At 41.7% G+C, this 20,829-nt stretch overlaps 2 protein-coding genes and 1 pseudogene across 11 annotated transcripts in view; 1 reads left to right on the forward strand and 2 right to left on the reverse strand.

The window, feature by feature from the left end:
• MBTD1 (mbt domain containing 1) overlaps positions 1–11,041 on the reverse strand; it is a 66,542-nt gene extending 55,501 nt beyond the window's left edge. For 2 of the 10 annotated variants that reach the window (XM_072747497.1, XM_072747492.1), the window contains exons 1-2: positions 9,915–10,162; positions 9,180–9,243 (exon numbers count right to left, since the gene is read on the reverse strand). Coding sequence is in view for 2 of the 10 variants with exons in the window: in XM_025995956.2 (XP_025851741.1) it covers positions 9,915–9,935 (21 nt within the window). In the remaining 8 variants the exon portion in view is untranslated. Of the gene's footprint in view, positions 1–9,179; positions 9,244–9,914; positions 10,163–10,199 lie in introns of those variants that run through there. The other 8 variants (XR_003234571.2, XM_025995957.2, XM_072747498.1 and 5 more) reach the window with 7 other exon arrangements.
• UTP18 (UTP18 small subunit processome component) overlaps positions 10,618–20,829 on the forward strand; it is a 43,573-nt gene continuing 33,361 nt past the window's right edge. Inside the window, exons 1-3 of the mRNA XM_025995960.2 lie at positions 10,618–11,009; positions 13,597–13,709; positions 14,800–14,898. Of these exons, the coding sequence (XP_025851745.2) occupies positions 10,671–11,009; positions 13,597–13,709; positions 14,800–14,898 (551 nt within the window). The 5' untranslated portion in view covers positions 10,618–10,670. The remainder of the gene's footprint in view (positions 11,010–13,596; positions 13,710–14,799; positions 14,899–20,829) is intronic.
• LOC112918109 (large ribosomal subunit protein uL15-like) lies at positions 12,137–13,496 on the reverse strand (annotated as a pseudogene).

Consider the following 20,829-nt stretch of genomic DNA (forward strand, 5'->3'; position numbering starts at 1 on the left):
GTTTAAATCTCTTACATCCCTACTTTGTATTTCACCTGTCTTGTGCTCAAAGTGTCAGCGTCCAATTTTTGTGCTTTTTAGTGCTTGCATTTCTAGTTTTTGCTTTATAAAGATTATTGCTGTTATTTCGTACATATATATTAGTAACTGTCACATTTTTGTTGTGAATTAGGGTTTTAGCATTACAGACTGTTCTCCTTTGTTATTGCTTTTTGGTTTGACTTCTATTTTGCTTTCATCATTGCCAATCCTGCTTTCCTATTATTTCTATTTGCTTGATTGGTTTTTGTCTATCTTTTTAAACTGTCTTAAGGGTCTCTTATGTTAAAAAGTTGGATTTTGATTTTGTTCCTTCTTTTCTATTGAAATATAACTGACATTATAGTTTGCTGGGTTCTGATTTTTGAGCCAATCTGAAAATCTTTTTATTGGTGAAAGAATCCTCATGGATGTGACTGGTAGATTTGATTTCAATTGCATCACGATTTTTCATGATGGGTTTTCTTTGGCCTTTGAAACATTTCGGTGTTTTTAAAGGTTTGTATTTTTTTCCTAATGCTTACTTTTGAATCTATTTCTGTATATCCTTTTTTTTAAGATTTTATTTATTTATTCATGAGACACACACACACAGAGGCAGAGACAGGCAGAGGGAGAAGTAGGCTCCGTGGAGGAGCCTGATGTGGGACTCGATCCCAGGACTCCAGGATCATGCGCTGGGCTGAAGGCAGGCGCTAAACCGCAGAGCCACCCAGGGATCCCCTATGTATCCTTTTTCTTAATCTTTTCAGTTTCAGATCGTATCATCTGATTTCCTTGTTGATATTTAACCTATAATCATTAGTCTTATCTAATTTTTTTCCTTTCCCCTCCCGTTTTTAGTTGCCTTCTTTCTACTTTCTCAGAACCTAAAACATTTATGTACTATTTTACCTACATCCCTACTCCTGATTTTAACCTTAGTTCAAATAGAAACATGAAATCCTGTCTATCTTTTTGTAGAAAATTTCCCACACATCTCTTTAGATGAAGCTCATCCTTCAACAGTTTCCTCAGGAGGGGTTAGGGAGTACAGAATTCACTGAATTCTTGGTATGTTTAAAACTTTGTTCATAGTCTTAATCTTTGAGAGATAGTTGAATGGATATAAAAATCTTTGGTTGGCATTTTCTTTCCTTATGCTGCTCCACTATTATCTTGCTTTTGAGAAACTGGATACCAGTCTGCTTTTCTGGCCCTTGTAAGGTACTTCATCATTTTGGCCTGGAAGCCTGGAGAATTTTTCTGTTTCATTTAAGTCCTGCAGTTTACATTCATGGTATGAACTTCTGATGTATAGACTTAGATATTTATTTCCAGAAAGTTTTCTTGGATATTATGGTTTTATTCTTTTTCCTTCTTGGGGGGGCACACATTAGACTTTTTGGACCCATCTTCCATTTAAAGTGTCAGTTAAAAAAGAATCTCATTTTCATTCTCTTGACTGCTTTCCTGCTTCTCTTCTATGTCTTTTATTATATCTGCATTCGAATCTACTGTTTGATGGGAACCTTTGTAACTTAAGCTTCCTTTCTGAGTTTTGCCTTCTCTTTTCTGAGTTTATTCTGATTTTATTTCTTCCTGTTTTTTTTGTTCATTTCTGTTCTTAGTTTTATATTTCTGATTCAAGGTTTTTTTTCCATATTTCCAAACATGGGTTTGAGGATGTTTTATTTCATTTTGTGTTGTTGTGTTAATTTTCTTATGTTTTTTGGGTGGGGGAGGGGAAGATTTCCACCACTTGAAATGTTCTGATTTACTTTTTTTCCTACAGTAGTTCTATGTGTAGTCCATTCTTTCCTGTTTGTATTCATTTCATGGTCAAGAGTTCCTGGCTCAAGAACACTTCTAAGTTTACTTTCTCTTTCTTTTTCTGAAGGAGTGTTAATTCCTCCTCTTCCTTGTTTCTCTTCACTGCCATGTCTCCATCCCTTTCCTATGAAGCACTGCTTGTAACTTAAGTTACCAATTCTGGCACTGCTTACTTTTAAACTTTTCTCTGTGCCTAAAGCTGCAAACTACCAAATTTCAAACCTATGTTCAGTACTTTGGAACTTAAGTGTTGGATTTTCTTTTGGAAGTGATAATCTGTGCTTCATCTAAGTCTTTCGTGGCCTTAAACTCTATCAGTGAATCTGTTAAGCCTTCTCTCACTCTTCACATCCAAAGAATTGGGCAGAAGGAGCTCATGGAATCTAACTTATTTCTCTTAGAGATAATCTGTAGATTGTGGTAATGTTTCTTCATAATGCTGAAGAATTATGGGTGATGTGTGATGGATACGTGCTCTGTTTGCCTTATAGCTTGACAGAAAGGTGCGTGGGGAAATTGGATCAGGCTGCTGCCAATGTTCTCCAAAACTAGAAGTCTACACATACATAATTAAGTACTACTATCAAAGAAATAATGGTTTTGCCATTTTTTCAAACACTTTACCTATCATCAGATTTACCTTTTGTATCATCTAATAGTTTTCCAGAGTAAATCTTCTTCATTTTCATCTAATTTGGCTCAGAAACGTGTTTTGTCCTATGGGAGTTCATAAATTCTGCAACAATGTCTTACTGGACTATTTTTGCTAGTAATTTGTAAAAAGTCTCTTACAGGGCAGCCTGGGTAGTTCAGCAGTTTAGCGCTGCCTTCAGCCCAGGGCATGATCCTGGAGGCCGGGGATCGAGTCCCACGTCGGGCTCCCTGCATGGAGCCTGCTTCTCCCTCTGCCTTTGTCTCTGCCTCTCTCTCTGTGTCTCTCATGAATAAATAAAATCTTTAAAATAAATAAATAAATAGTCTCTTACAATTAATAAATTTACAGGACGCTCAGTATGTGCAAGGGACATTCTAAGCACTTAATGTATAGTATGCATTTAATCCTCACAACTACTATTATTCCCATTTTACAGATAAGGAAGCAGAGGCTCCAAAAAGCTAAGCAAGTTGCCCAAGGTCATACAGCTAAAATGAACACTAGCAATATGAATCAAGAAAATAATCTTAGACCAACGTTAAATTTTAACCTTTCTCTTTTTTTTTTCCCTTTCTTATTGTTCTGTCGGCCAACTTCTGTAAGCTTACATAGCAATGATCAAAAACTACTACTTCAAGTAATGTGCCTTTTTGAACACTGCTCTTTAAAATAAAACTGTAAAATCACGTTAGGTGACTATTTAAGACCTTGAGTAGAAGGTGACAGGATGACTGCAGGAGGAGACATCTCACCTAATACTTTGGAATATATGGATTACAAAGGAACTCAAAATATCTAGAATTCATATACTGAGTGATATATGCCTAATACTTAGAATTATGGAGATGGATTCTAGGTAAAAAAAACCCTAAAAGAATTAAAAGTACTGGGGTACCTGGGTGGCTCAGTTGGTTAAGAATCTGCCTTTGGCTCAGGTCATGATCTCAGGGGTCATGGGACGACATCAGGCTCCCTGCTCAGTGGGGAGTCTGCTTTTCCCTTTTCCTTTGCCCTCTGTCACTTGTGTTAGCTCTCTCTCAAATAAATAATTCATTAAACTGGTGGGGTGCCTGGGGTTCAGATGGTTAAGTGTCTGTCTTTGGCTCAGGTCATGATGCCAGAGACCTGGGCTCTCTACTCAGCAGGGAGTCTGCTTCTGTTTCTCCCTCTGCCCTTCCCCCTACTCATGCTCTCTCTCTCAAATAAATAAAATACTTAAAAACTTCATTAAACTGATAAAAATGGAAAGATTGATGATATTTGGCATGGCAAATGTATGTGTGAAATAGTCCTGATAGATCCTTGACAGGAAGGAAAACTTATGCCATCTTCTAGGAAGGCAATTTGACATTAGTCGTGAAATCTTAAAAACAAACAAACAAACAAACAAACAAACAAACAAAAAAAACACAAGAGTATGCCTTTCGACCATGTAATTCCACTTTCTGGAATCTGTTCTTTAGAAATACTCCATAGGAAACAAGAACCTATATGGAAAGAGGTTTCTTGCAGTGATAACATGATAGTGAGAAACTGGAGGCAATCTAACCAACAGTAGGGGAATCATTAGTAATTGGTAAGATACTGAGTGAAAAAAGTAAATTGCAAAATAGGAATAGCATGACTCACTTTTTATTAAAAGAAACAATGTATGCTGGCATATGCACAGATTGATGTATCTTCGTTCATATATGCATTTAGGAAGATCCTAGGAGGAACAGCTAAACTATTAACAGGGTGAGAATGGAATGGGAGGACAATTTTAATTTTTCTATGGTTTTCATTTTCTTTTTTTAAAGAACAAATGTGTAATATTTCTTTAGTGAAAAAATAAAAAGGTTTTTATAGTGACAAAATATAAGGAAAAACCATAAATTACAGTAAAATTCCATTTCCCTGCTATAATTATTGCCCTGATGAATCTTGTACCCTATAAAATCTACAAAGGAATTGAAATGTAAGACTTTTCTAGGAAAAATTTTACACAAAATATTTGAGATTCTAAATGCAAGCATGAATACACAACCAAGTAATAATAGTATAATTTCAATATGAATACTCATCCTAAATTAATCAGCTCCTCCTCATCCAAACCAATAGGGCAGTATAGGGGCCCACATCATTTTCCAGGTTTTATATTAGTCATGAAATATAAGTTTCCTAAATCCTTGAATTTGAAGGTTGTGTACACTCAAAGTTAAAACGAAATGAATTAAGAGATGTGATGACTGGACTCAATAGGAGCTATTTAGCTCTTACTGGTTTTCCTCATTCTGCCATCAGGATGAAAAGCAGTCTGGCATGGCGATAAAATTCACTGGCCTTAACAGATATGCCTTCTTTCTTTTTCAGCTTACTATTAAGAGGAAGATGAATGGTGAGGATTTGGGATTACTGGTTTTTTGTCTTCCACAAAACCAATGTGAAAGAATAAATTCATGAATGATACAATCAGAGGAAATGAAAGCAGTAATATAATAAGTAACCCCCTCAAAGAAACAAAAAAAAATATCCAGGAACAACAGGAGAGGACAGTATTCCACACAACAGTATTCTACAGTTTAAAGCAACAGTGAGCAAAAGGAAGCTTTTCTTGGATATACAAAAAGTACACATTTCTATTCGTTTGAGTTCAAGTTCTGGTTCTATCATGACTCTTTGGATGTTACAATTACTTGGGTCTCAGTTTCCCTCTCTTCTAAATAAGGAAAACATCACTTACTACACAGGATGTGTAATAGAGTAATTCACACAGATGGGCTTTCGGTTCTTCAAAAGAAAGCTATGAATCCTTAAGTATGAACCTGAAAAGCTAATTAAAAATAAGATGACCGGGTCAAAATTAAGCCTGAAAGGCAGTAGCCAAGAGGGTTTTTAAGATCATTATCAGCTATCTACTCTAAGGCAAATAATAGAATTCATGCTAAGGCTGGAATTGCAGTAGTACAAATGTAGTTTGAGCAATCAAATGAGCTCATTTATTAATATGTTAACACAGCAAAAAATAAGTTAAACAGGTGTGATACAACCTAAAAACATGGACCTAAGATGATGATAGTCTCTTGGTGTCTGTCTTTGAAAATATATTTGGAGCTGGTTGTGCAAAAGACAGATTATCACTAAACAATAATAAATCATGGGCTATTAATAATAAAATAATTAAAATAGGATTAAACACATACATACACACAAGGGAGTTATTTTTCTGTTGTACACAATAATCTTGCGACCAGCTAACTAAAGTTTTGAGACCTAAAAGTAAAGCAATAGATGATACCATCCGATATTTATTGAGCAATATAGACAGATTATGCTAAGCAACAGAAATACAAAAAAGGGCTAGATTTACTATGCATGTCCTCTATAGAGACTAGAAACTAGTGGTCAAATAGTTGGGGGAATAAAAAATTACTGAATTAATAAGTTATTGTATGTAACCTATTCCATAAAAAGTAGTAACAGGTATAGTGAAAAAGGAAAAAGGGATTTTGAGATCATCTCTTAATACTGTATCATTTATGCCAGCTCACAATTTCTTATATGCTGGTCATCATATCTGATTGGTTTACAGAAACCCTGGGAATGAGGCAGGGCTGCAGCTTGGCCCACAGGTAGGTGAGAAAGATGACACCTGAAGAGCTTAAGCAACTTGCTTAAGATCACAGGTCAGGAGGTAGCAGAGCGAGAGCCTGGCCAGTTTGCCAACTTTGTCTAGAGCTTATTTCTACTACGTTAAACTTTAAGTTGTCAACACTAAAGTGAGAACTAGAAAGGAGTTCAGAAATATTCAAATGCAGTGTTTCCCTGATCAATCTGATAAAAACTTTGGGCATGCATTAAAAACAGAGTCCTAAGCCCCATACTGAATGATAATCACCAGAAGAGAGTCCTGTAAGAGATGGTTTTAATGATTAGGTAAGCTTGGAAAGCACTCTTCTATATCTGCATGTCCAACATGGCAGATCTGTGGCTATTTAAATTTTCACTGATTAAATTAAAAGAAAAAAAAACCGGGTCTTTTAATTGCACTAGCTACATTTTAGGTGCCCAAAAGCCACATATGGCTAGCGGCTGCTACATACTGGACAGCACACATATAAGACATTCCTATTACCGCAAGGAGTTCTTTTGGACAATGCTGATTCTAGACCAGCCCTTCAACTCTGAGATGAGAAGACTGAGGCTTAGGATCTCATTTGACAAGTGCAGTGAGGCTAGTCAGTGGCAGAATTGAAACACTAACCTAGTTGGCCAGTACCTCTCTTAATCATTTCATCCTACCTCAAATTGGGCTTTTTCAAATGGGAATTATTTTCTTTCCACTCTTTCTTGTGGGTTCCAGCAAAAAAAGAAGTCTAAATTTGTGTAAGTCTTAAAGAAAAAAAAAGAAAACAGTCATTAAACAATCATGATTAAATCTAAACCAATCTGCAATTTTTATATAAAACTAAAGGTTAGTGTTGGACAGATATGAATAACCTAGTGTTAGAAGGCAAATCTTAACTATTTTAATTCCATCCTCGGGGATCCCTGGGTGGCTCAGTGGTTTAGCACCTGCCTTTCGCCCGGGGCGCGATCCTGGAGTCCCGGGATCGAGTCCCACGTCGGGCTCCCAGCATGGAGCCTGCTTCTCCCTCTGCCTGTGTCTCTGCCTCTCTCTCTATCATGAGTAAATAAATAAAATCTTAAAAAAATTCCATCCTCTCCTATTGACTTGATGTTTTCACCTTTCTCTTGCACTCGAAACCCTGAAACTAATGTTATATTTTAACTGGCTTACCTTAATATTTAAATGTGAAAAGGTGACCTCTTATTCAGCAAACATTTTAAATATGAAAATTAAGAAATAAGGAGCAACCAAAAAATAGTGACTTTCTAATTTTAGAATGTGGTCACTCAAACCACTGAGCACTCTTGGCTTTCAGTAATCTAGTGGTTTTGTATTTGACATTAATATGTTGTTTTCACTTGTAACCCTACAGCTCTACCTTCTTTTGACTATGTTATATTTTCAAACAATTTGAGGGACTAGAAGCATCTGAACCTGTAGGAAGATTTGTTGGGAGTCTAATCAGGTCAACATATAACCAGTCACAAAAAATACAACAGTGTCTTCTTTAAAAATAAAACCAGTTGTTCCTGTCTAGTATGTTCAGAATGCAAATGTCTCTAAGTCAGTCAGCTTAAATCATGACAGTTCATGTTTAAAGTGAACAGGAAAATAACCTGGAAGTTCACGGTAATTAAAAATTTAAAGACAGAATCATATAGTTTTTTTCAGTACCTAGTATTGATTTCCATGTTAAATTCTAGTGACTGGATTTAGATGAAATTGATGTCAAACTCTCTAAAATTAAAAACTGGATTGTTGAAAAAATGGCCCCACACAAGATACTTACAAATACTTATTCAAGACAGTTTTGCCATAATTTGCAAGGCACCAAGAAGCCTTGAGGATGGGGTCTATATAAATAGAAGCTACCTGCTATTCAGAGAAAGATGGTGCAAAAAAAAAAAAAAAAAAAAAGACTGCTATTTTCTTTCTAAACACTCATTGTTGTTGACATAAACAAACAAACAAACAAAAAAACCACAGTTTCAGTAAGCAGGGTAGAGCACAGCTAGAGTCTCTAAGTCATGAGAGGGGAGAGAGAGAAAAATGTGTTTCAGTATTTTAAAGAGACGACTGGTATTTTAAAAGGAAATTTATTCTATGGCTTTTAGACCTGATTCATTACTTCTATATCTAACCTGTTATGTCTTGACTTTTCACTATATTAGGAAGAAGAAAAACAAGTGCCCTGAGGATTCTTATGCCAAAAAAACTACTTTCGGAGGCAGCACAGCTCACCAAATGAAGAACATCAGAAAAACGTTTACTTACAACAGCAGAAATGGAACTATCTCAACTACTGAGTGATAAATGGCATAGACTAACGTAAAGAACATGAAAACTATTGCAAACTGTAAGCAAATATAAAAGTGTTCCCAAAATTTCAAATCTCATAAAAGAACTGCAAAACAAAGTAATAATAAATAAAGAAAGGAAAGTATTGTGAAGGAGGGACCTTGAGAAGGAAGCCGCCAGGCTTGAAAGGAAGACGCAGGTCAAGGCGTGGGGGCAGTTCTGACCGCGTCTGTACCAGGAGATGCTTCTAACAGCTTCAGCACTACTATCCCCAAAAGACCATTTTAGGCAGCTTTAGGGAAAGCGATTTAGGCAAGAGGCAAATGTGCTTTGAGAGAGAAACAGAGATGCTGCTGAATTTTCTACCTATGAAAAGATGCACTAAGTGAGAGAAAACGGCCATGAAATATCCCAGACTGTAATTCCCAAGCTTCCTGTCGAAAAATATCAACATACAAGCCAGCGCAACTGAAAATGACCCAGCCAAGTTTTCAGCTGGCCCTCACTATCTCTCAACCCCCCCCTTCCTCCACTTCCCTGCTGTTCTTTTCTGGCACACAAAATATAGGCCAATGAGCGGTGGGTGGGTGAGGAGGATGTGAGAGAAAATTTGAGAAGTAAAAAAGGGAGCAACTTCACAAGGACATGAATGAGACTGAAGGGTCTAATGAGGGGAGGCGAACAGTTCGAACGGAGCGGGCTTTTCCTGGGCAGCAGAGAGCGTTCAGAGTTGGGAAGGGTTTAAGCAGAGGCCAGACTACCTACCACTTGTCAGAGAGGCTGCAGAGGGGACGGCTGCTTTGGGTGACCTCTAATGTCTCTTCCGACTCTGAAATGTTAGGATTCTTATTTCACAAGAGAGAACGCCATGGTCCCGAAAGCCCACCGACCTAGAACCCTCTTAAACGAGCGGCCCAGGTGGCTGCTTCCCCAGCACCACTCCCACCTCTCCCTCTCTCCCTCCCTCCCTCCCTCCCTCCCTCCCACACGTGCCCACCCCGCCCCCTTTCAGTATTTCCACCTCCACGTGCGAAACGCCTCGCGGCGCTCGCCCCGGAGCGGAGAGGCACCTTTCCCCGCAAAGCCCCCAACTAGGCCCCCCCTCCCCGGGCCAAGGGAGGACTCCACTCTCCCACCCTGGACGGCTAAAAAAGGAAAAGTCTCAAATCCATCCTCCCTCCCCCCACCAGCCAGAGCTGAAGGGGGGGAGGGGGGGCGGGACGCAGGGGAAAAACTTTCTTCCAAGATTTTTCTCCCAGAGAGTGAAGGGAGTGGAGGGAACCCCGCCGAGTCCGGGGGCTGAAGGGGCGGGGGGAGGGGAACCCCCCCGAATCGTTTAACGGCCGGTAGGGGGAGGGGCACTCTGGAGGTTGAGGGGGCGTGGGATGGAGGAGCAGGCCTGGGAGCGAGGTCAAGGAGCTGCAGGGGTTCCTGGGGTCGGGGAGCTGCAGGCGTCCCCCCCACCTGGCACACAAAGCGGCTGCCGCGCTCGGCTCTCACCAGATCCTTTGTGTTTTCCATCAGGGCCTCATGGGTAGGGGTTGTCCGTGCTCCCCGGGCCCGCGGCGCCCCCTCCCCGAGCTGGGGGCAGGCGCCTCTCCCTGGGACTACGGCGACTACAGGGGGGTCCCCGCTGGGCCCAGACCGGCGGCGGCTGCGGCAGCCCCCGGATTTCCCCCCTTTAACTCGGGTGGCCCCAGGATATCAACAACATTAGCATAGCCCTCCCTCCCCAGCGCGCCTGCGCCGTGACCCGCGCCCCGATTGGCCCACTTCCCTACATACCCTCCTCTCTCGCTCCTCCAGCGTGGGACCCTCTGCAGGCTCCGTACTCCAAGGGCCGTACCAAGACGAGGGGGTGGGAGAGGCCACCGCGGCTCGAGGGAGGCCGAGTGGCTAGCAAGTCAGGAAGAGGAGCAGAAGTTTCATTCAGTCATCCCAGCTGACACTCCGGCTTTCCTGCGTTCCTTTCAATCGGTTGCAGCTGCGAAGTTGTGTTGGAAAAAAATTTCCACTCCGGTCACGCCGCTTCCCCCTCCACCCGGAAGATTGGTCCTCCCGGAGGAACTCCCCTACGGGGAGGGGCTGGGGAGGGGAGTGGGCGTTACGTAGGGAGAGAGTGCTGGTCACGTGCTAGCGGGCCGCGCAGGCTCCTTCCCACCCCGCGGGGCCTCAGCGGCCGCGGCAAACGCACCGCGTCGGCGCACGCGCAGCGAGGCTCCACGTGAGCGCCTGCGTTTCTTCCCAAGCCCAGCGATGCCGCCGGAACGTAGAAGCCGAACGAGACCGGACCGGAGAACCGGGGCGAGGCTGGACCGGAAGAGCCGAAAGAGGCCGGACCGGAGAGCCGCAGCAGGGCCGGGCGGGCCGCCCCGCAAGGCTGCTCCTTCATCCCAGCGGAAACCGCCGGCCCGGCCGAGCGCAGCGGCCGCTGCGATCGCAGTCGCGGCGGAGGAGGAGAGACGGCTCCGGCAGCGGAACCGCCTGGCGCTGGAGGAGGACAGGCCGGCCGTGGAGCGGTGCCTGGAGGAGCTGGTGTTCGGCGACGTCGAGGACGACGAGGACGCGTTGCTGCGGCGTCTGCAGGGCTCGCGGGTGAGGGAGGCCGCGGCGCGCGGGCTGGGCGCGCTCGGGCGGGGCGCGCGGTGGGCGGCGAGCCTCCGGGGGCGGAGCCTGGGCGACCTGCGGCGCCGGGCGCGCTCAGGTCGGCGAGCGCCGGGGAACGCGGGCGCCGGCGGCTGCGGGGCTGCCGACCTCGGCTGGGCGGAGACCTCGCCTTTCCCCGCCCCCGGTATTCAGCAGGCGCCCGGCGCGTACGTGTGGCCCGCGGCAGTCGAGAGCGTTTTTCGCGCCTCGGTCCCGCTAGTCTCTCTCCCCAAACCCAGTGTTTCTTTCCTCGTGGTCGTTCGATCCCCTGCCTTGCTGTGATTCGGGAGCTGTGGGATCAGAATGTGCGTTTTAAAACAGCTTCTCCAGTGGCTGGCTCGCCAACTTTTGAAAACGATCGTGCATGTTTATTCAGCAGATCGCTGTTAGTCTGTTGGGGGGCCACGTCCTTTTCCTGGCGGTGAAAGCCCCGCGTGCTTTTTATCATCCCCCTTTTCCCCATGTATTTTAATCACTTTTTGGGGACACTTTAAGTTATCCCTTTTACGCCTTACCTGGCTTTTCTCCCAAGACAGGGAGTTCCAGGCATCCTTCTAGGCAATGGAGGAGACACAACAATGGACAAAACCAGACAAAAATCCCTCGCTCTCTTGGAGCATGTGTACTAGTGGCAGAAGAAGAAGATAAAGTAAAATGCAAGTACGTCAGTGACGAGTGCGGAAGAGAAGAAAAATGAAAGCATTGGGGAAAGGAAGATGAGTGTATGTAGGACAGGTGAAATTTTACATAGGATGGCCAAGCAGAGCCTCAAGGAGAATACTGTTTGGTAGATGAATGCGGACCTAGAAAGTGGCCAGTGTCCATTGATTGTCACTACCTCCTGTGGGGGGTAATGAGGGAAGCTGCAAAAATCCCCTTGGGGGGTAGAGAACTGTTACTGGAAAGCTGCTGGCCTGTGGGACAGTTTCACAGTCAAGAGAAGGAAGAGTCTGGGTGAGGTGGGGTTTATTGGACTTTGAGGGATCATAGGTTGGTAATAGACCAGCAAGAAAATATATGTATATATTTTTTTGAAAAGCACTTGTTGGCATTTAATGGATCTCCCCCTCTGTGGCTTCAAGCTACTAGAACGCAGGCGTCCCCCACACCCTTTATTTTCTCCTCAGCTCTTCTACTGAAGAATTTGGCCTTCACGATGACAGGCTGTTTTGGGAGCTTTGCCTTTTCCAAAACTTAGTAGTAGCCCGATCGCACCACATGGATAATAGGAGCAGCTCCCGTCTTGTTTTTGGCAGCCTTTAACCCGTGTCTGCTCACTGACTAAGGTCCAGAGTTTATCAAGGTTGACAGTTGGGCAGAAGCTCTGGTTCCTCTTTAAGTGGTAATGTCTCATACCGACTTTTCCAAAGTAACCTGGGTGATATTTGTTGAAGTTGATCCAGTGATGATGCATGCCGGCCTCCGGGGTGCTTCCAGTGCTTGTCCATGTGGCCGTGGCCATGGCTCACGTGGCCCCGAAGTTTCCCAGGTCTTCCTCCCTCTGCATGGCGTGTAGGCCCAGAGGAAAAAGGGAGGTGTCTGCGAAATCTCGCAAGCTACCGACAACGGGAGCGGAGCCAAGAGACTCCGCAGGAAAATATTTTGACATGTATTAGTAGTCTTTGGGAAAGCTCAAGCTCACATCTGGGAGTATTCTGTGATCTAGATCTATTTATTTATTTACATTTTTTTTAAATTTTTTTTTTAATTTTTTTTTTCTTTTTTTTTATTTATGATAGTCACACAGAGAGAGAGAGAGGCAGAGACACAGGCAGAGGGAGAAGCAGGCTCCATGCACCGGGAGCCTGACGTGGGATTCGATCCCGGGTCTCTAGGATCGCGCCCTGGGCCAAAGGCAGGCGCCAAACCCCTGCGCCACCCAGGGATCCCTATTTATTTACATTTTTAAAAGATTTTCTTTATTCATGAGAGAGACACAGAGAGAGGCAGAGATACAGCAGAAGCAGAGGGAGAAGCAGGCTCCATGCAGGGAGCCCGATGTGGGGACTCAATCCTGGGTCTCCAGGATCATGCCCTGGGCTGAAGGCAGACGCTTAACCGCTGAGCCACCCGGGCATCCCTGTGATCTAGATTTAGGTTTGACAGTCGGGTATAAGTTTTCTTAAGGTAGGGTGTCAAAAATGGTGATGGAGCAATGGAGAAGAGGTAGGTCTAAGAATGTGAAATGCTAGTCGTGATTTTTGATACTAGTCTGCTCTGGATCCCGTGATTTCTGTAGTTCCAGGATTTTTCCTGCTCCTTTCCTTATCTGTCAACTTAACCTTTTGTTTTTGCCTTACTTGGTCCTTTGCTTTCAGCATGTCAGCTTTCTCACCGTGACTGTTGGTCCTACCTACCTGTCCAGCATATGGTACCTTTCTCTAATCTGTTTTCTCTTCTGCTGCCAGCATTTGCTGTGGTAGCATTCTGTCCCATTATTCGATAAGAGGGCCTACAAAATATTCTACAAGACCTCTAACTGTAAGGTGTGTTGTCTGCTGAAAAACTCAGTGCTTGAGGGCATTTTGTCTCCTAGGTTCAAGCACAGGAAGACTCAGATGATTCGGAAGCAGAGAAGGAACCGAAAGATAATTTTCTATTTCAAAAGAAGCCGGTTTGGGTGGATGAAGAGGATGAAGATGATGAAATGTAGGTTGCCTAGTTTTTCCTCACAGAATATCTCTGGATACTTTAAAAGTTATTTTGCAAGTTTTAAAGAAGTTCTCTTTGTTGTGATTTACTACATTCTGATTACATGAAGATTTGAAAAATACTGTAAAGCAGAGGAAAGAAAAGGTCATACATAAACCCACCCCAAGGGAGAACTGCTGTTAACGTGTTGGCATTCTTCTCTCCTGCTCTCTTCTCTTGTATACTTCATTCAATAGCAAAGAAAGCATAGTGTTTGCTGTCACATTTGAGTTTGCCTTTTAATTTGACCAGTTCCTAAGTGACCAAGGGCAAGTTTGGAACCTGCCTTTTCTTTTTTGAACGGAGGTAATAATAGTAATATCAGAAGGCTCTTGAGATTAAGTGGAATAGTGTATGCAGAGCTCTTAGCACAATGTCTGAAACAGAAAAGGCAGAAAAACTGGCACACTCAATGTTGTACTTTTAAGGGATGAGAATATATCTTGTAAGCATTTCTCCCTCACTTAAGAATAAAATCATTTATAAATGTTTTTAAATGGATAGATTATAGTCTATTATTTGAATTAACTGTAATTTACATAGGTATTGTCAGAAAAGATTTCCCATTTTTCCCTTTAGTAAGTTGATACTGAGACAAGCATTTTTCTGCATAAACCTTCTGCTTTATATTTATTTCTATAAGAAAGATGTTCTGAGGTAGAATTACTTAAAGGGTATAGGCACATATAAGATTCTTGATAAAAACTGCCAGACCGTGAGGTTCTCCCAGTTTACCTTCCCATTGAATGGTGTGCATTTCACTCCATTCTCATAAACAATGCTTATCTTTTTTCAGACTTTGCCAGTTTAATGGGCAAGAAATAAGTACTTAATTTGTGTGGTTTTTGTCATTAAGTATTGGTATTTTTTCAGAGCATTCTTTATTATGTGTTTATCTTTTTAAAAAAATAATGTGTATTTGATATTCCAGACCTTGCAAATCTTGACCTATATTTGATTAAATGTGTTCTTAAATTATTAAAGGGAACAATTCGTTCTGACATCTTTAAAGTTCGTAATTTTAAGCATACTGTTCTGTTTTTAATAGGGTTGACATGATGAACAATAGGTTTCGGAAAGATATGATGAAAAATACCGGTGAAAGCCAACTTTCAAAAGACAAGCTTCAAAAGAGACTGAAGGAAGAGTAAGTGTCCTTTTCCATATAATTTACCAAGCTTTAACTTATAGTCATTGGTCTATTTGGATTCACTGAGTCTTTGGTTATAACAGTTTCTTGGGCAGTGCGATTTCCATTTTGAAGTAGTGAGAACATTGCTACTGGAAGAAATGGTTAAGTTTTAGTATTTTGGAGGGAGAGTGAATACAAATACAAAATAATTTTGGAGACTCTTGGAATCCTACCATCCACATGTAATCAGCGATAATAGCGCTTGCTTGCTCATTTATTTGTTTATGGTAAATCATCTCTTTCCCATAGGCTCTTTCTAGGCTCCTTTAGTTGAACAAAGCTGGGAAATGGATGTGTATTTTATTATTTTTTTAAAGATTTTATTTATTTATTCATGAGAGACACAGGCAGAGAGAGAAACAGGCTCCATGCAGGGAGCCCGATGTGGGACTTGATCCCGGGACTCCGGGATCATGCCCTGAGCCGAAGGCAGGCACTCAACTGCTAAGCCATCCAGGCGTCCTGGATGTGTATTTTAAAATAATGATTTCATGGGGGTATCTAGGTGGCTCAGTCTTTTAAGCATTGGACTTCGGCTCAGGTTGTGATCTCAGAGTCCGGGATCGAGCCCTGTGTTGGGCTCTGCACTGAGAGGGTAGTCTGCTTCTTCCTCTCTGTTCCCCCTACCCCCCTTATAAGCACTCCCCCCCTCCCCTTCAAATAAATGAATAAAATCTTTAAAAAAAAACCATTTTTCTCTTTAAAAGAGAGAAATCAAATTAAAAGATTACATCCTGATTCTTCCTTTTTAATTTTTTTTATTTTTTTATTTTTTAAAGGTTTTATTTATTTATGATAGACATAGAGTCTGCTTCTTCCTCTCTGTTCCCCCTACCCCCCTTGTAAGCACTCCCCCCCTCCCCTTCAAATAAATGAATAAAATCTTTAAAAAAAACCCATTTTTCTCTTTAAAAGAGAGAAATCAAATTAAAAGATTTCATCCTGATTCTTCCTTTTTAATTTTTTTTATTTTTTTATTTTTTAAAGGTTTTATTTATTTATGATAGACATAGAGAGAGAGGCAGAGACACAGGCAGAGGGAGAGGGAGAAGCAGGCTCCATGCCGGGAGCCCGACGCGGGACTCGATCCCGGGACTCCAGGATCGTGCCCTGGGCCAAAGGCAGGCGCTAAACTGTTGAGCCACCCAGGGATCCCCATCCTGATTCTTCCAATTCACATTTACAGATCTTCAGAAATACTTTTTTTCTTTCAATATTTTAAATTCAAGTTAGTAAACATACAGTTTCAGGGTAGCATTTAGTGATTCATCACTTGCACATAACACCCAGTATTCATTACGAGTGCCCTCCTTACTGCTCATCACCCATTTAGCTCATCCCCTACCCACCTCTATCAACCCTGTTTGTTTTTATCTTTAAGAGTCTCTTAACGGTTTTTTTCCTTTTCTCTGTCTTTCCCCTTCCCAAAGTTTATTTCTTTTGTTTCCTAAATTACACATATGAGTGAAGTCATATGGTATTTGTTTTTTTTGGATTGATTTCACTTAGCATAGTACACTGTGTTAATATACTGCATTATTGTAAACGGTAGATTTTATTCTTTTTGATGGCTGAGTAATATTCAATTGTATAAATATACCACATCTTCTTTATCCATTCATCAGTTGATGGACACTTGAGCTCTTTCCATAGTTGGGCTATTGTTGATAATTTTACTAATGTTGGCAGGTTTGTACCCCTTTGAATCTGTATCTTTTGGGTAAATTCCTAATAATACAATTGCTGGATCATAGGGTAGTTCTGTTTTTAATCTTTTGAGGAACCTCCATACTATTTTCCAGAGTCGCTTACCCCAGTTTGCATTCCCACCAACAGTGCAAGAAGATTCCTCTTTCTCCACATCTCTTTCTCAACGTCTGTTGTTTCCTGTGTTGTTAATTTTAGCCATTCTGACAGGTGTGAGATGGCATCTCATCATGGTTTTTATTTATATTTTCCTGATAATGAGTGATGTTGAACAATTTTTCATATGTCTGTTAGCTGTCTGGATGTCTTCTTTGGAAAAGTGTCTGTTCCTGTCTTCTGGATTATTTGTTTTTTGGGTGTTGAGTTTGGTGAGTTCCTTACAGATTTTTGGATACTATTGCTTTATTGGATATGTCATTTGCAAATATCTCTCATTTCACAGGCTACCTTTTAGTTTCGTTGATTGCTTACTTTGTCGTGCAAAAACTTTTTATCTTGATGAGATCCCAGTAGTTCATTTTTGTGTTTGTTTCCCTTGTCTCTAGTAAAAAAATTGCTGTGGTTGAGGTTAAAAAAGTTACTGCCTGTGTTTTCCTCTAGGGTTTTGATGATTTCCTGTCTCACATTAGGTCTTTTATACATTTTGAATTTATTTTTGTGGATGGTGTAAAGTGATCCAGTTTCATTCTTCTGCATGTTGCTGTCCAGTTTACTCAGCACTATTTGTTGAAGAGACTGTATTTTATTAGAAATTCTCCTTTTTTGAAGATGAGTTGACTATATAGTTGTGGATAAAAACATTTTGTTTTTGTATTTTTAAAGATTTTATTTATTTGAGAGTGAGTGAAAGAGAGAGGGCATAATAAGTAAGGGGAGGAGCAGAGAAAGAAGAGCAGCAGACTCCGCACTGAGCAGGCAGCCTGATGTGGGACTCCATCTTGGAATTGCAGGATCATGACCTGAGCCAAAGGCAGACACTTAACCAACTGAGTCACCCAGATTCCCCTAAAAACATTTAAAACTCAAAATTTTTAGGGGCACCCAGCTGGCTCAGCCAGTAGAGCATGTGACTCTTGATCTCAAAGTCATGAGTTCAAGTCCCACACTGGACTTAGATCCTACTTTAAAAAAATTAATAAGAATTTTTACTAGTTTTGACATACTCTTTTTTTTTTTAAAGATATTATTTTATTCATGAGAGACACACAGAGAGAGGCAGAGTCATAGGCATAGGGAGAAGCAGGCTCCATGCAGGGAACCCGATGTGGGACTCTATCCTGGGACTCCAGGATCACGCCCTGTGCTGAAGGCAGACCCTGAACTACCAGGCGTCCCTTGACAACTTTTTTTGTATTCGTATAGATTCATTGCACTATCACCTATCACTTTTTTTCAATTTTTAATTTTTTTAAAAGGTTTTATTTATTCATGAGAGAGACAGAGAGACACAGAGACCTAGGCAGAGGGAGAGGGAGGCTCTTTGCAGGGAGTCCAATGTGGGACTTGATCCTGGAACTCTGGGATTACTCCCTGAGCTGAAGGCAGACATTCAACCACTGAACTATACCCAGGTATACCTCACTTTTTTTTTTTTTTTTAAAGCTTTATTTATTTCAGAGAGTGTGAGTTGGGGAAGGGGCAGAGGAAGAGGGAGAGAATCTCAAGCATACTCCACACTGAGCCCAGTCCGACACAGGGCTCAAACTCATGACCCTGAGATCATGACCTGAGCTAAAACCGAGAGTTGTATACTCAACTGACTGAGTCACCCATGTGCCCCATCACACACTTCCCTCCCTCCCTCCCTCCCTCTCTTCCTCCCTTCCTTCCTTTCTTCCTTCCTTCCTTCTTTCTTTCATTCATTTATTAGAGAGAGAGAGAGTATGAGCCGGTGGGGGGGGTGGGAGAGAGAGAAGCAGACTCCATGCTGAGCAGGATGCCTGATGTGGGGCTCCATCCCAGGATCCCAGAATCATGACCTGAGCCAAAAGGCAGATGTATAACCAATTGAGCCACTCAGGTGCCCCTGTCACTCACTTTTTTTTTTTTTTAAAAGATTTTATTTATTAATGAGAGAGGCAGAGACAATAGGCAGAGGGAGAGGCAGGCTCCATGCAGGAAGCCCGATGTGGGATTTGATCCTGGGACTCCAGGATTACGCTCTGGGCCAAAGGCAGACACCCAACTGCTGAGCCACCCAGGTGTCCCTCACTAACTTTTTTTTTTTTTTTTTTTTTCCTCACTAACTTTTTTAAAGCAGGTTTATTGAGGTATAATTTACACAGGGCTAAATACACCCTCTTAAAGTATTTTTCTGTCAATTGTGTTAAACACATACAGTCATGTAAACACAATTAAGGAATTAAGATACAGAACGTGGCCATCACCACCAGAAACTTCTCTTATGCCTCTGTAGTCCATGCTCTCTCCTCAACTTTTAATTTTCTAGTTTCTGACAACCAACTGGTCTGTTTTTTTCTTATTAAATTTCCTTTTTCCACAACATAAACATAAATGAAATCATATGGTATGTGGTCTTTTGAATTGTTAAATTCATTTGAATCTGTATTTCAAGTATATTTTTCAGCTTGAGAGAAAATCTTTTTAGCATGAGACCTTTTGTCTTGCTTTGTTTCTATTTTTATTACGCTTATAATCTCTTTAAATACTTAAGTATATTTGTGTTCACTCTTTGAAAGTCCTTGTATGCTAATTTTGTCAAGTGTGTCTTTTCTGTGTCTTTCTGATGACTGATTTTTCTACTGGTTATGGCTCATGTTTTTCTGCTTTTCTGCATGTCTAGAAATTTTGATTGGATTTTAGGCAGTGTGAATGTTAAGTTGATCAGTGTCTGAATTTTGATTTTTGCTTTTTAATGAGTGTTGAATGAATGAGTACTTTTAATGATTCTGTATCGGGGGCAATTAATTGGCTTGGGGATCAATTTAATACTTTTAGGACTGGTTTTTAGTTTTGTTGCAGAGTAGCATCTACTGTAGGCTGATTTAGACCCCCATTTCTGAGATACGCCCTTTCTGCCATCTCTGCTAAATGACCTGAGTTTCCAAAAGGACCTTCCCTTGGCTGGTTGGAACTCAAGTGTCTAAACTCTGGTGTTGTGTATCTGCCAGCTCCCTAGGGTTCTTTGCTGGACCTCATGGAGTTTCATCCTGTGAATGTTCAGCTTAGTATTCAGCAAAAATGTGTGTGGACCCCAGTGCAGATTTTTGGAGCTTTTTTTTCCCCTTTCTTTCAAGTAGTCTCCATGCCCAGTAGGGAGCCCAGTGTGGGACTTGAACTCATGACCCTGAGATCAAGAGCTGAGCTGAGATCAAGAGTTAGATGCCTAATCAACTAAGCCACACAAGTGCCTTTTTTTTAAAAAAAATATTTTAATTTTTAAATTTTTTTAAAAAAATTATTTATTATTTATTCATAGAGAGAGAGAGAGAGAGAGAGAGAGAGGCAGAGACACAGGCAGAAGGAGAAGCAGGCTCCATTCTGGGAGCCCGACGTGGGACTCGATCCCGGGACTCCAGGATCGCGCCCTGGGCCAAAGACAGGCGCTAAACTGCGGAGCCACCCAGGGATCCCCAATTATTAATTTTTTTTTTTTAAGATTTTATTTATTCATGAGAGGCAGAGACACAGGCAGAGGGAGACGCAGACTCCCTGTAGGGAGGCTGATGCGGGACTCTACCCTGGGACTGTGGGATCACCCCCTGAGCCAAAGGCAGATGCTCAGCGACTGAGCCACCCAGGCGTCCCGTATTTATTTTTTTTTTTAAGGTAAATCCTTTCTTTAAATTTTTTTTTTTCTTAAAAAAAAAACAAAAAAAAAAAAAAAAAAAAACAAAAAAAAAAAAATTTTTTTTTTTCTTATTTTGAAGTAGGGTCTACACCCAGTATGTAGCTCCACTGCGGGACTTGAACTCACAACTGTGTGATCATGACCTGAGCTGAAATCAAGAGTCGGTCACCCAACCTGCTGAACCACCTAGGCTCTTTTTTTTTTCTCTTCTGTTGTCTATTGCCTCTCAACTTTCATTTGTCTCTGCCTCTTTCAAGTCTTTTTCTCTTTGGTTCTGTGCCAGGGTCTCAAAAAATTGCCTCCCTGGAAGGCAAATCTTGGGATGGCAGCGCCACCTTGTTATTTCGTTTCTCTCAGCGATCACAGTC

Source organism: Vulpes vulpes, chromosome 2 (assembly GCF_048418805.1).
Source record: "Vulpes vulpes isolate BD-2025 chromosome 2, VulVul3, whole genome shotgun sequence".
Taxonomy (NCBI): Eukaryota; Metazoa; Chordata; class Mammalia; order Carnivora; family Canidae; genus Vulpes; species Vulpes vulpes.